The following is a 15,163-nucleotide window of genomic DNA, read 5'->3' on the forward strand; positions in this document are numbered from 1 at the left end:
CATGTTTTCACGGATACGCTGGAGCATGTGTGGAGTCGACCTTATGATTTCGAACGCTTCAATGATTTGCTGTGTAAGCTCTTCTACCGTTTCTACTGGCGTAGCGTAGATAAACCCTTTTACGTAATCCCACAGAAAGAAATCTAACGGGGTTAGGTCCGGTGACCTTGGCGGCCATGCGACAGGGCCCGCTCGTTCAATCCATCGGTTTGGAAATGTTTGGTTTAAATACTCTCGCACTTGCAGGGAAAAATGAGGTGGTGCCCCGTCATGTTGGTACCACATCACACGTCGGACATGCAATGGAACCTCTTCAAGAAGACCTGGTAGTTCGTTCTGAAGGAAGTGGAGGTATCCGGCGCCGGGAAGTCGTGGCGGAAGAAAAAAAGGCCAGATGAGTACGCCGTCAACAATTCCGGCCCACACATTAACTGAAAAACGTTCCTGGCGAGCTGTAACACACGTTGCATGCGGATTGACATCATTCCAAACATGACTGTTGTGCGAATTGAGAATAGCGTCTTGAGTGAACTTGGCTTCATCGCTGAATAAAACCGCTAACTCGGGGTTCCTCAATACTCTTCGAATGTACCAACGAGAAAAGGTCATGCGAAGAGGATAGTCCGCCGGACCCATGTGTTGCACTTTTTGAAGGTGGTACGGGTACAAGAGTTGCTCATGAAGAACTTGCCAAACAGCCATTTGGTCAGCGTCCATATAGGAACCTTCTGCCCTTGTGCTAGTACCCGGACTCTCCTCAAATCTCTGAAGTACATCTTCTTCAAAACTGGGAGTACGAACCCTGCGTGCAGCACCAGCATTTAGTCGTGTGACTAAATGTACCAGTATCACGCATTCGCTGAGTAAGTCTTGCAAACATGGTGTGAGCTGGAATCCTACGACTTGGATAACGTTCTTCGTACAGACGATGGGTGGCTCGTCCATTTTGTCTAGCTTCCCCGTAAACAAGCAGCATGTCCGTGTACTCACTAAACGTGTACTCCATTGAGCTCCACTAAAACTTCGCCCTTTTCAGAACCACAGCGAAATAAATGACACCATGAGTTTGCTTGTACGACAGAACAGTCAACGACAGACCACCAGTGATATCAAAACACACTGCGACACTGCGATGTCACGCTGCGCAGTGCTATGGCACGGCACGAACAGAAGAAAAGAGGTGAGGGCGCCACCAACGGAAGTAAAAAGGGGCGGGGGTCAGCACTCGACATCGTACAGTCCTCTCGAGCGCTGCCCGGCGTCGTAAACACGTAATTCACCACAGCATCGTCTGTCTCGCACAAAGCCCAACGGGTTGCCTACGCTGACTCTTTCTGGGGCTACAGGGGCTTAACTGCGGTTTTCCGGCAACATGTTTACTGGCAAAAATGGTTGCAAATAATAAGAGCTTTCTACCCTCAAGCGTTGTAACATGAATTTTGATACAGCTTCGATGTGTTCAGATTTGTTTTATGGTTGCCACGCGAGTACTTATTATCTCGCTGTAAAAATGAAATGTGATTCAATTGAAAATGAACTGATAACGGTGTGTGTTGCGTCATTGACAATAACAACTGTGGCGATGTAAGTTCCGAGCTCCCAGCTGGCACTGCGAGAGGCCAGAGGATGGCAATTGTGTAGTAGGAGCGCCTGCTGGTATAGGCAATACCAACACATGGTGGTGCTGCACTGTACAGCATGTTGCCTACCTTTAGGCGCTCGTACAACCTCTCAGCTAACCCATCTAACTCATTTCTGTTCAAATTGTTTATATCCCCTATTTTACTTGTACTGGTATATAGTACCTACACACGCTGTATTCCCTCCCCTCTCTTTTCACAGGGCCGGTAAAATGTAAAAGCAAGGTCGAATAGTAGGTCATGCATCACATGTCTCTTCAACCATAAGTGTCTTGCTTAGGGAAGAATTTAGTTTTGATTACAGTTCTCTATGTCGATGGTAAGTTTGTCTTGTGAAACTCAAGGACAATAAAAACAGATTGTTCAGACCTATATCTACTTTTGTGCTCTTGAATGTTGTTACCGCCTTATCTTAACTAAAGTCAATCAAGTCTAAAGTACACGGCTAAGCGAGTTTGTTGCTGAGTCACAGTACAAAGAATAATTTTAAACAGGGAAAGTCGAAGAGGTCAGATAAAGGATTATTGCGACATTCATCACATGCTACCATCAGTGTTAAGGCAGTTCACTAGAATTTTATTTAGAAGCAAGAGTAACGTATGTAACTAGATCATTTTCCATCCAGGGCAAAAATTAATCTAGCCCCCCTTCCCCCCCCCCCCATCTTTTTTTTCCAAACTAACCAAACCAAAACCTTTTCCGAAAACACTTTATATCGCTACCATGAATTAATTCAAAATATTTTCTATTCCAGATATTTTTATTCAACTTAGATGTTAAATAGATATATTTATTTGTAGTCATTTCATTTTATGTTGGATATTATGCAAAAAAAATACCAGTTTTTAAATGTTCGGTGATATGAATGAATATTTCAATTCAAATTATCCAGTTCATCTGCTGTCCAACATTATTTTTGTGTCCCAACACGACGGTATTCAAGTAAATGTCTACAGTAGAAATTACTCTGGGGCAGTTTAGCATGAGCCCCCCCATTGCTATGTCCCTGCTCAGATGAAGTGAACCTCAGTGCGATTGCTAAGTAGGAGAATATCAGTTTGGTTTCGGAAAACGTTTAGAAACAAAGTGAAGCACCACTGATACGTGAGCCTCAACTATTGAAGAAAAGCTAACAAAACTTAACAATGGTAACGTATTATTTCGTGAAGGCGTGTGAGCCACCACAAGGTCGTGGAGGCAGAGGAGGAGAAGCCTTCAAGTTCTGTCCCTGCCCGAACACGCCCGAAAATTCACCTTCGACCAAACTCGGGATTTGTTTTATTTTTGCACAGGAAAAATGAATTCAAATATTAAAAGTGGTCGGTTAGGTTAGCTACATTAAAACACTTGGATGGTTAGTTAGGTTAGTATCAAGGGCGCAACAACAGGGGGGGGGAGGGGGGGGCAAGGGTATTTTGCCCCCCCTCTGAAACCTTGAAGTGGAGGCAAACGGGGGCAAAGAAAGTGCTGTGTAATCAATTTTTAGATAATAAAACTGCTTAAATAACACCATTTTCCACCTTTAAATACAAATTTTCCCGGGGGAGGACCCCCGGACCCCCTCGCTTCAATAGGGGGGATCGATGATTCTTTATAAAAAGCTATATTGCCCCCCTTTGGATATTTAGTTGTTGCGCCCCTGGTTAGTATAGCTACGTTAAAATAAACAGAGAAATATAAACATATATATAATTAAACCCGAGGTTGGCCGAAGGTGAATATTCGGGCGTGTTCGGGCAGGGACAGAACTTGATGCACATGTTAGGCTTCCCGAAGAGGAGTTGTCGCTCGGGCCCCAGTGGGGCAGCAGGCGCCCCGACAGGCGTGCTGCCAGGGAACAGGGGGCAGGGGCCAGGGACGCTGCAGTGTGCCGACTGTCCACAGCCGCCCGTGGCGCCGCAGTCCTGGGACGGAGTGCGCAACGCCACCGAGGATGGCCTGGCCTGCCCGCAGCCTGGCGTGTACCCAACCGTGCCCGCGTCGGAGGACTGCTTGTTCCTCAACGTCTACTCCACCAAGGTGAGCACGCGCTCCCTTCCTTCACAGCACAAACCCTGTTCGTTCACCGAGTCAGTGTAACCATACAGTCCACAACTTTAAACATGGGCCTGTTTGTGCCCCTAAACCAGGAATGTGTACGTTGGAAGTTATGCTTACTTGGCGTTCTAAAAAAAATAATTTTAATTTTTCATGCAAATAATTAATAGAAATAAATAATAAAAAGACTGGAGTGATATTATAAATACGGTTGGTACAGTATAAATTTAATCACATTACAAAATTTAAATAAATACTCAATATTCAATATGAATATAAACATGTGGATATAATTATTTATTAAGATTAGTAAAATAATTGAGATGAATATTTATTAATAAATAATGTAATATTTTATGATGCATATAAATTATAGGTGCGTATGGGAACATAATGTCACTTATATAAATACACTTGAAAAATTTTATAAACACAATTTCTAACAATAATATTCATAATAAATAAATGTTTATAACTATATGGACCAGTATTCAATATCAATCACTAAAGTATATGATTTAAAAACACATATATAATAAATTTATTCCTGTAAATTTTTGTTTTATGTTGCACGTGCATATTAAAAATTCAAATCACAAAAAAATAATCTTTTAATGTTTTAAATTTTTAATTCAAGGAATGTCATTTATTCCGGACAAAAACTGGTGCAGAGATCAAAAATTAATTTAATTTGTTTTATTGTTCTTTTATTATTGAACTACTTCTCTACCACAAAAGCTTACCAATTGATTTTTATTGTTCTGAATATATCAGTTTTTAGTACAATTTATTACAAATTAGTCTATTGTAAGAATGCAGCATACAAATATACTTATTTGGTGGAGTAAGTATTACAAAAAAGTATTTATTAAAATAAAATCAATATCACAGAAATCTTCTGTTTTAAAAACAAAATTGTGCTAAAAATAAAACCATAAAATTTTGTCTCTAGTTATCAGCCTGATTGAAATTTTACATTGTTTTAGAACCATCAACATATTTAACAGTGTTTGTTTGGATTCTACGTCGCACAATTATGCACAAGCTATTATTTGAAGTCTTTCCTTGAAAATTTAATATAATTTGGCTCTTGCATATTATGTTTTGACTCAAATTTTCTCAAGAAATATTTACTAAATGTTATATTGCTGAAAAGCAGTGAAATTGTTCATAGTTATGATCACTATTGCATGACTTTTTAAACCTCGAAAATAACGTATAGCAAAAATCTGGTGCAAAACTTGTGACCCAAAATGTATGTACAGATAAATCCCTTAATAATATTATTAATTAGTAATGTCAAGAAAATGAGATGTCTAACTCAGTGTGTGTGAGCTTTAAGGTGGCGACCTCCAAGGTATAGTGGGCTCCGAACCAGTGGCTACCGACTCAGTGCTCAAAAGGGCGGGTCGAGAATGACGGTCAGGGGAGGGTGAAATTAAATCTTCTAATACAATTTTGATACAGTTTGAATTTAAATATTTAGTATATTTTAATTGTGGTTCAAAAATGTCATTATTTAGAGCATTGCAGTATCATAATACTTAAGTAAGTTTTGTAAACTATGATAAGTATTTAGTAGGGGCATGCAGATTTTGCGAAAAGATTTCGAGACTAGATGAAAGATAAGACTCTATAGCATCGTCTGTGTTTCGTTATTGGGCAAGTATCTCCCAGGTACATATTGATTGTATCAACAAACACAGTGATTCAGTGCAGAAGAAAACGCGTCCTGAGTGGCTCGGTCAAATAAGGCAACGACTTCTCTCGCAGACAACTGCCAATCACAAGTAAGAAACCACAGATGCGTGTATACCTAGTTGCAGTCTAATAAGTATTCAGATATTTTCGCGAAAAATGCCTGCCCCTAGTAATTAGGAGGTAATTTTAAAAATATTCTTTGTTCGGGGGGGGGGGGGGGAAGGGGGCATACCGCTATTACCCCCCTCCCTCTGGACCTGCCAGTGTGCCGGGGTGTTGAACGGAACCCCTCAACTAGACATGGCACGTTGTTCTGGCAGCTGCCGGACGGCGGGGACAACCCCAAGCGACCGGTGCTGGTGTTCTTCCACGCCGGCGGCTGGTACAGCAACACCGGCCGGAGCACCGTGTACGGCCCGCAGTACCTCGCGGACCAGGACATCGTGCTGGTCACCACCAACTACCGGCTCGGCTCTCTCGGTGCGTGCGTTCGCAGCTCTGCCCGCTGCAGGGGTCATCAGTCGTGTAATAGTCGTGTAAGAGTAATTAATAGGGCCATGCACATTTCGCGAAAAGATTTCGAGACTAGATTAAAGTTAAAACACTGTAGCATCGTCTGTGTTTCGTGATTGGGTGAGTTTCTCCCCAGGTACACGTCGATTGTGACCAACACCGATTACAGTGATTCAGTGCGGAAGTAAAGGCGTCCTGAGTGGCTCTGTCATACAAGGCGACGACTTCTCTCGCTAGACGGCCGCCAATCACAAGGAAGAAACCGCTGGTGCGGGTACAACTTGTAGCAGTCTAATAGGCGTTCAGATCTTTTTGCGAAAAATGCCTGCCCCTAGTAATTAATTAAAGCAATTCCATATCATGCTCACAAGTTTTGTGTTTGCAAATTTAATTATTGTTGTCAAATATTACTAAGTTGAAGAAAAAGAAATATGTTATTTTTTTAATAGACAAGACTCGTAAGCTATCTTTACCATACAGTATTTTTGCCAACTACATGGTAAATGCTCGCTAATATATTGAATTAGAATATTTTAAAATGTGACAAGTTTTTCTAGACATCACATACCTATCGAGGCAGCAACTGCACCTTGGGTATAAACCGGCACATGCCAGATGAGGCCCCAGTCTTGCGTTGCGGGTATTTCTGTTTTAGATGCTCTTATTACTAATGAATTATTGTATAAGTGCATTATGAGTTAGTCTTAATGAAATTCAGATGAAATAAGTATTATGAAATATTTTAGTTTAAATTTTGTTACAGAATTAACTATTTCAATGAATAAAGTCAATGTATAAAAATTAAAAACAATAATACAGAAATCTCCTGTTTTAAAAATGAAATTGACCAAATAATAAAACCATAAAATGTTGTCTCTACCCTCCGGGTAAGATTCAGAGTGCGAAAGCGATCCCGTCCATCACGAGTCGTGCCCCATTGTGATCCGTGCGCTTTGTGTGATCATATTCCCAAAATTTATTGGCAGTAGGATAGTACGCTCTCCGGTGCAAGAAGGAAGAACAGGTACCTCGGTCCTCGAAAGTTGCTGCTAACTTAAATAACAAATGGCACACACAGCTCTCTTTTATGTAGCTTATCCGGTGGAACAACTCGGAGGCTGGGTTGGCAACAGCTCTAGTAGTTTGTCAGTTGGCGGCGTGCACGGATGCAAGCAGCCTGACCCGACAGTTGCCAGATGCCCGGGCAGGACGCACCTTTCCCGAAAGTTTGTCCCTGTCCGTCCCAGTGTTGAGTGTGCTCTCGACACGGCACTCGCGCAGTCCAGAGCCACCCACTGACGAACCCCATGCATCTCTGCATGCATGTCGGTAGCTAGGACATGCTGCCTGCCGGCGGAAACTGCAATCTAGGAGTCCTGGGTTTAAATCCAGGGCTGGCCAATTTGATTTTGGTTTCTATTACTAAACATAATTATTTCAAGCAAGTTTTGGAGTGATCTCTACCGTAGACCATAGCTGATTCCTCCCCCGACATCAACTAATTGTGTGTTACAGTCTGTTATGAGCTCATTGGTCATCGACGAGACACATCAGTAAACATGGACATATACCGCTATATTTTTGTTCCCTTTGTCACATTTCCAGGAAGACAGCACAACTTAGCACACGTCAGTCATTTCATAACTCTTCAAAAAGTTGGCTATTTCCACTATTACACTTGCCTCAACTCTCCCCACGTGACTGTGCACAGTGAAATGGGACGGAATATCAAGGAAGAGATTCTGCTATTCGCGGCCCAGACGGTGGTTGTTACTTGTTGAAACACGAAGTGCCGAGCTGACGAGTGTGTCTGGTCGTCGCAGGCTTCCTCAGCACGGGCGACGGCGTCATGAAGGGCAACAACGGCATGAAGGACCAGGTGATGACGCTGCGCTGGGTGCAGCAGAACATCGCGGCCTTCGGCGGCGACCCGGGCAGCGTGACCATCGGCGGCTACAGCGTGGGCGGGGCCAGCGTGTGGATGCACATGTTCTCCCCCATGACCACAGGCACGTAACACATAGCGCTCGACCGCGCCCCGCGCTGGTCCCTCGCGTCAGTGCGTCTGTGCTGGTTGATTGTTTTATAGTTAAATATTTAAAATATGAATTTAACATCACACTTAAAGTTTTCCCACATTGGACATCAAGTTAATATAGTAAGCATTGTCACAAGCCAGGTATTTGTGCAAAAAAAAAAACAATGACAGATATAGACTTCAAAAAATTGAATCAGATTTTTGACGTGACGTCTAATAAATCGATGAACGTCGGCTGCACGCACGAAATAGTGTCCCACTACGGATGTCCCACTACGGATGTGTTCTGTTCGCTCATTGTACGCATGCGTGGCATCTCTCTTCCACTCGATTGGAACAACCATCGATTTGACTTTTCAATCATATTTTCGTCGTTTGAATTATTATTATTATGTAATTTAAAGATCGTTCAACGATTTTCAGCACAATCGGTACGGTTATTTAAAAGTAATGTTGAAAATTCAAATACATTTTGAACCAACAATGGTGTTTTACAGTTACACAATAATAATTCAAATTACATCCCGGGATCTTTTGCAAAATGTTTTTAAAAAAAATTGTAACACATTATAAATAAGTTTGGTGTATTTTGGATGCGTATTTGTTATAAAATCGTGTTAATATTATACCCCTATCGTGAACAAAGTTTTTATAAATATATATATATATATATAACATTTGAAACTACATTACCTTAGTAAGGCCTCGTGGGCGTGTGGTTAGCATACCTAACTCTTAAACTAAAGGTTGTCAGTTCGAAACCTGGCAGCTGCGAAGTTTTTTTTGTACTTGTAAAAATAAATATGGCGCACGCAACATTTCAAAAGCAATAAATATATTTGAATTAATGAATGCAAATAAAAGTAAATTTATTAATTCAATTGCACATTTCATTTCACTCCTTTGTATCCATATAAAATAGTGATAATTAAATAAAAATGATTCAATTTTATTCATAAAAGTATGCAGAGGTAGATTTTATCATGCAAAAGTTTGAAAAATTTTAAAAAATTCTTCCTCAAAGAATATAATATTTTTAATGCCTAAATGGTTTGGTTGCAAAAACCTATTATGGCTCAGTCTCAGGCCGAATATGATATTTCCTTTTCTTCTGGATCAATCATTTCATCAATGACGTCACGTTAAACTATCGTCCGTAAACCGAATTTACAGACAACCAATTTTTTTTTTTTTTTCAAATTTGTATGTTTAAAATTTAGTTTTTAAACACATTTGATTGAGTATCTCCTGTCGTCGTCCCCCCTTTTTACATGTGATTACAGTACACTAGAATGAAAGTGTAACACCTTGCCAGATGTAATTTTTTCCAACTTAAGGTAACTATCCTCATCTGGAGTGTCTGCCTTGCATTGTGAAGAAGGAAACTTAGTGTATTAAATATTTTATTAGTAGCACCGTGCGTATAATCACCAGGTATGAGCAGAGTTCCACGATGTTCCCTCAGGGCTGTTCCACCGGGGTATCTCGATGAGCGGCTCCATCAACACCTTCTGGAACGTGGACGGGGACCCCATGCGGCTGGCGCGCAGACAGTCTGCGCTGCTGGGCTGCCCCAGCAACAGCTCCACGGGCATCAGGGACTGCCTCCTGCAGAAGGGGGCCCAGGAGATAGCCAGCACCTTCAGCGGCATGCAGGTCCGTGCGTGCCGGGAGGAAGAGTGGTATCGCTGCGGCTAATGACAGAATTGCCAGTACAAACATTTCTGCAGTTACATTATGACAAATAAAAAATGAAAATATTGAAACAAAAATATCATTGCATGCTTTGCCATTTTTACGGTCACACACATTTGGATTGTTTTTTTAACCCAGGGCATAGTGTAAATACTTTATTTTTACACCTTCATTCTCAATTGACACAATACTGGCAATTGGATGGTGGTAATGTGTCTGCCTTTAGACTCCGACATGGCACTCCGTGCTAGTGGTTTGCTCCCACCAACACTCCACAATTATGTTTTAAATAAAAATATTAAAAAAAAAAAAAACATGAGAGCTCACAGCAGTGACACCTACTTGCAACTGTTTGAACCAACTGTGAAGTCGGCAGTAGACGAAGGTGGCATCCAGCCACTTAGAGAATAGCACCAGTGTCATCCCCTCCTTGCCACAAATTATTTAAATATCGAAATGACACCTTTCTGCGCAAAACCTGTTGTGGCTCCTCAGCTTCTCACCCTGCGTGCCTGTGCCAGAACACACTATTTCCTACTACTAGCATGATTCTTGACACCTTTATGAGCAAAACCTGTTGTGGTTCCTCAGCTTCTCACCCTGCGTGCCTATGCCAGAACACACTATTTCCTACTACTAGCATGATTCTCGACACCTTTCTGAGCAAAACCTGTTGAGGCTCCTCAGCTTCTCACCCTGCATGCCTGTGCCAGAACACACTATATACTACTACTAGCATGATTCCTATCATCCCTGGTGAGGGAGAGGGGCTAGCAGGGCTGTGGTCCGGCCCGCAGGAGTGGGGCTACGATCCCGTGCTGGTGTGGACCCCGGTGATCGAGCCGGACCTGGGCGACGGAGAGGAGCGCTACCTGGTGGACCACCCCCGCGACCTGCTGCTCTCTGGGAACTTCACCCAGGTGCCGTGGCTCACGGGCATCACCACTGACGAGTTCGCCCCTGACGCTTTTGGTGAGTCTCGCAGGCCGGGCTCCTCGAGTTCGCCAGACTCTCGGGAGGGATATCTTGGAGACTCCTTGCTAAACCTGAACTCTTTCTGCACAATCTTCATGCCTAAAGGGTCTTCGGAAGATCCTTTTTAAACAATCTTCATGCCCAAAGGGTCTTTAGAAGACATGTTCACCAAGTTTTACACAATTGCGGGTTCAATCACAATCCTTGATTCTAAATTTGAGAGTTTGGAGTCAGTATCAAGTGGTTGCGATATCACTTTAATCTCCATTTATAACTGTGCATCATGAAGGTCAACCATTACTGCATTTTGCACATAAGCAGGGAAATCTTAGAAAGTATATAAAAATTTTTATGTAATGTTTGTGTCAGTGTGATTGTAAGCTGTGCTATGGCTTGGTCACTGAACTATGCAGTCACATGAATTTGAGGTAAACGTAAGTGTGCAGAAAAAGAAACTTCTTTTTGTGAACTAGAATTTTCGCTGTCTAACATCTGTACCTAAAAGACCTTAAGAGTTTTTGAAAGGTATCGTCAATATTAGGTATAAAAACCTATAACAAACATATTAATGTTGTCAACACTAATAATAGTTAAAATAAGTATTACTTAAGCGGATACATCTAATTAACGGTAAACCAGCTGTATTTCAATATATTCAGAATATGTTTTCCAAGTCTAATTGAGTAATAGTTTGCACACACCTAAGAAAGAAATATTTTTTCACTTGTTTATTTGGTCTTTTACCCCCTTGACTTTCAGACGTTCTCTGGAACTCGACACTGACAGAGGATATGGACCGTAACTTCGACAGAGTGGCTCCGATATCGTACATGTACGAGCGTGGCACGGAGAACTCCCGCCGCATCAGCCAGGGACTGCGGCAGTTCTACCTCGGCGACCAGCCGCTGAGCAACGCCTCAGACACCGGCCTGGGTCATGTGAGTCTTCTGCTGAGGGGAAGGGGGGGGGGGGGGAGCGAAGATAAAATAACTTTATTTGTAAAAATGATTGAAGACTCTGGGATGACTAATTCTACTTTTCTAATGACACAAATTGAACAAAATGTAATTGACAATGAAATTTAAAAAAAAATTATTAAGGATTGAGATGCACAAAACCATTAAAAAAAAACCTTCAAAGCCAAAACATGCATTTAACCTCCGGATACACAGAAGGCTAAATAACTGACTTCTCCGACAATTTGGTACTTCTCAATATTGATTGGCCTTCCAGTCCTCCGGTGTTAACAAGCCTTGCGTTTCCACGTCTTGCTGAACTACTTCACAGACCTTGAAACTGGGAACCCCTTTGTAGGTATCCATAGAGTAAGGGCATCATGAATGTACTGCATTAGACTTTTGTACCAACACTAAAATAACACAGTTTGAAACCTTTTTTTATTGGAAACTGCACATGATTTCCATACACACTCAGAATATGACATTAATAAATATGAAACTTAAATAAGAAAAAAAAAAATTACAGTTAACATTCTGACACACACATTTTGCTGCTAAACTTATTTGCATAACTAATTATCTTGAAACGTTTTTGAAATACTGCACATCTTGCTCCAGCTAGCTTCAAAAATCAACTCCTGTAAACTCAGATGAAACCCAGATGCAAATTATTTTCATCACAATCATTATACTAAAAACAAATTACATAAACTTTAACCCTTCAAAAGTACATGTTATTGGTAGCTTAATAACATGTCAGGATCTGAAAGGTCCTTAAAGTTATTTATGCAATTTAAAGCTTGCAGTTAACAGAAGGTCATCATGCTATGGTTTTTGCCAACATAATAGTATGAAGCAAAACTTACCTTAATACTTGCTTTGATATTCATTTGCGCTTACTTTCATAAAAATTAATGTAAAATTCCGTTACTTAAAAGACTGTAAAATTTTAATCTTGTTTTCAGCTTTATGCAGATGCCTTGATTGGGTTTGGGGAAGATCGTAACGCGAAACTGGTGTCAAGAATGAGCACTGAGCCCGTCTACTTCTACAAGTTCTCCTACCAAGGTCGTTACAGTCACAGGTATTATCCTGGCACAACAAAACCATACGGTAAGTTCTCAGTATACGATTACATACATACAATTATTATTAAGTATAAAAGTTTGAAGACTAGTGTGGTAGAAATTTTTCGCATCTGTGATTATTCAAAAACACTTACACTTTCTATACTAGCAAATTATTGCTATGTTTAATGTGCCTAAATGACATTATTTATTTTTTAAATTTTAGTTTTAAAATTCTTCTAGCAATTTTATTCTTACTTTTTTAATATACATATGCTACATGGTTAGGATGATTGTAATTTGTTCTTTTCATTTACGTATTACTAAATACACCTCAGATTAGTTGGCAATCATAAACAGTATGATAAAAGAACATTGCTGCCGTATAGCGTATGAGTGACAAATGACTGACTAAAACACTGCTCTATCACGTACAATAATCATCCTGTAAATGTTAAGATTATTATTAGAGTTGTACTGATTCACAAAATTTTGCTGATATGCCAATACACCGACTAAACTGTTGCTGATTCACCAATTCCAAACCGATACAGGAAAAAACACATTTTGGTTATAATTTTTTTTTTTTAAATTTATTAAATAACCTAAAATGTCTCAATCGTAGAACAGCATGCAATGCAAATGCAAATGTATTTTAGTTTTAGTAAGCAAAAGTTAATTAGAAAGAAGCTAACCTACGATGAACTAAATGATGTTTTTCTTTGAATAGGTAAGCAGTAATATAAATACAAATACAAGTGAGTGCCTGCCTTAAGTTCGCTGTCATTAAACATTTTACAATAAACAATTCACGTAGCCATACATCGGCTAACTATATAAAACATTTATCTAAACTAGCACCAATTACAGAAATCTTAAGATTTTTATCAAGAAAACATTCTTAATTTTTCAGTGAATATCTTTTAGGGAAGCAATTCCCAACCGGTGGGTCGCAACTCAATCCTAAAACTATCAGAAACCATCAGAAAAGATAAGAAAAATCGAAACAAATCAAATCGTGTTTTGATTGTTTTCTTGGTTCTTGATTTTTGGCATCTAGGGCAGACAACAGAACCACTACATCCCTCACACAGTCACCAGGTGGTGCATAGTTCTACCGCCACACCGTCTCCGTCACGATATTACAAAAATTTATTTGCAGTTCAAGCGGATGACATTTTCCGTTGTTTGTAGTGGCAGCTGTAAATAAATCAAATTTTTATTCCTATATAACTTTACCATGATGGTGATATATTTATTTATGATGTATTAAATTCAAGCACTTTATTAAAAAACAGAATTTTTTAGTTTGATAATTGATATGTATGACTGGCAAATGTAGCTAAAAAGTAATGTTAGTTCAAAGTGTGTAGTAATACAAAAAGTGAAAAGGGTACTTGTGTATTTTTTAGGTAATGGCAGACACTTTTGTTATTCAGTATTACTGGCCGAAAATTAACTAGCGTATTGTGAATCTGCCAAATTGGTTTCTATCGTTCCGTATCGGAACAGCTCTTAGGTAATTATTATAGATGAGTACATGTTTTAAAATCTAAAATGAAGTGATCTGTACCTTCAGAAGAGCACCACTCACTGCCAGCAGAGACTTGTTGAGTGTCGGTGTTGTTGGTGCAGGCGTGGTCCATCACGACGACCTGATATACCTGTTCTACATCTCCGTCCTGTTCCCGTACTTCACCAGCACAGACCCCGAGACTCTCACCGTGGAGCGGCTGACCACCTTGTGGGGCAACTTCGTCCGCACGGGGTACGTATGTGCCCCCAGCACGTGCAGGTTAACTACAGCAGGCAGTTTGCATCAGCTCTGGCTAGTGTTTCATATCCATGAATGTGACACAGACAGATGTATGTGAAACTGCTGTAGGTTTTGTTGAAATCCTATACATAGTTACGCCCATGACTGACTTAATGATGCGTAATGCTTTAGGCTACACGGTAAACTCCCTATTATCCGCGCATGCTACGAAAAAATGCAGCACATATTATGTAAATCTGTATTTTATTACAAGTGAGCAATTTTGAACTCTACTGGCGAGTGTATTGTGTGCAGTATACAGTAAAACGACACAGGCCTTCTCGGAACTCACGCAGTGTCTAATGAAGTCTCTGAGTATGTACAGTACTGTATCCTTGTTACGAAACAAGTACCGAGCACTTTTATGTTTACATTACTGAAATGTATTGTATGTTAATTATTCAGTAAAATACTATAATTTTAGCATCATTTAAAAATTTTTACTGTTAATTTTGACTTTTACTGTACATAAATTTTTACATTTTTAAGCTGAAAATAATTTTTCCTTTTTTGTTTCCCATTTTCGGCTCTTTTGCGGACTATCCACGATTTTCACTATCCGCGGTGGGCTGCCACTTAATTTCGCGGATAATCGGGAGTGTACTGTATAAAATTCATTGCTCTTTGCTAACCTGTTCCTCCTAGCATTGTTGTCCAGTCCGTGGCACAAAGATAATATTTTGACTACACCTTGTTATTGGGTTAAGTATGATTAATGTCAT

The 15,163-nt window shown here is 40.3% G+C and overlaps 1 protein-coding gene across 1 annotated transcript in view; it reads left to right on the forward strand.

The window, feature by feature from the left end:
• LOC134530137 (esterase E4-like) overlaps window positions 1-15,163 on the forward strand; it is a 31,242-nt gene that overhangs the window by 14,273 nt on the left and 1,806 nt on the right. The window contains exons 3-10 of the mRNA XM_063364754.1: window positions 3,525-3,659; window positions 5,699-5,858; window positions 7,715-7,900; window positions 9,395-9,585; window positions 10,422-10,596; window positions 11,359-11,537; window positions 12,524-12,671; window positions 14,261-14,393. Coding sequence (XP_063220824.1) covers window positions 3,525-3,659; window positions 5,699-5,858; window positions 7,715-7,900; window positions 9,395-9,585; window positions 10,422-10,596; window positions 11,359-11,537; window positions 12,524-12,671; window positions 14,261-14,393 — 1,307 coding nt within the window. The remainder of the gene's footprint in view (window positions 1-3,524; window positions 3,660-5,698; window positions 5,859-7,714; window positions 7,901-9,394; window positions 9,586-10,421; window positions 10,597-11,358; window positions 11,538-12,523; window positions 12,672-14,260; window positions 14,394-15,163) is intronic.

Source organism: Bacillus rossius, chromosome 3, assembly GCF_032445375.1.
Source record: "Bacillus rossius redtenbacheri isolate Brsri chromosome 3, Brsri_v3, whole genome shotgun sequence".
Lineage (NCBI taxonomy): Eukaryota > Metazoa > Arthropoda > Insecta > Phasmatodea > Bacillidae > Bacillus > Bacillus rossius.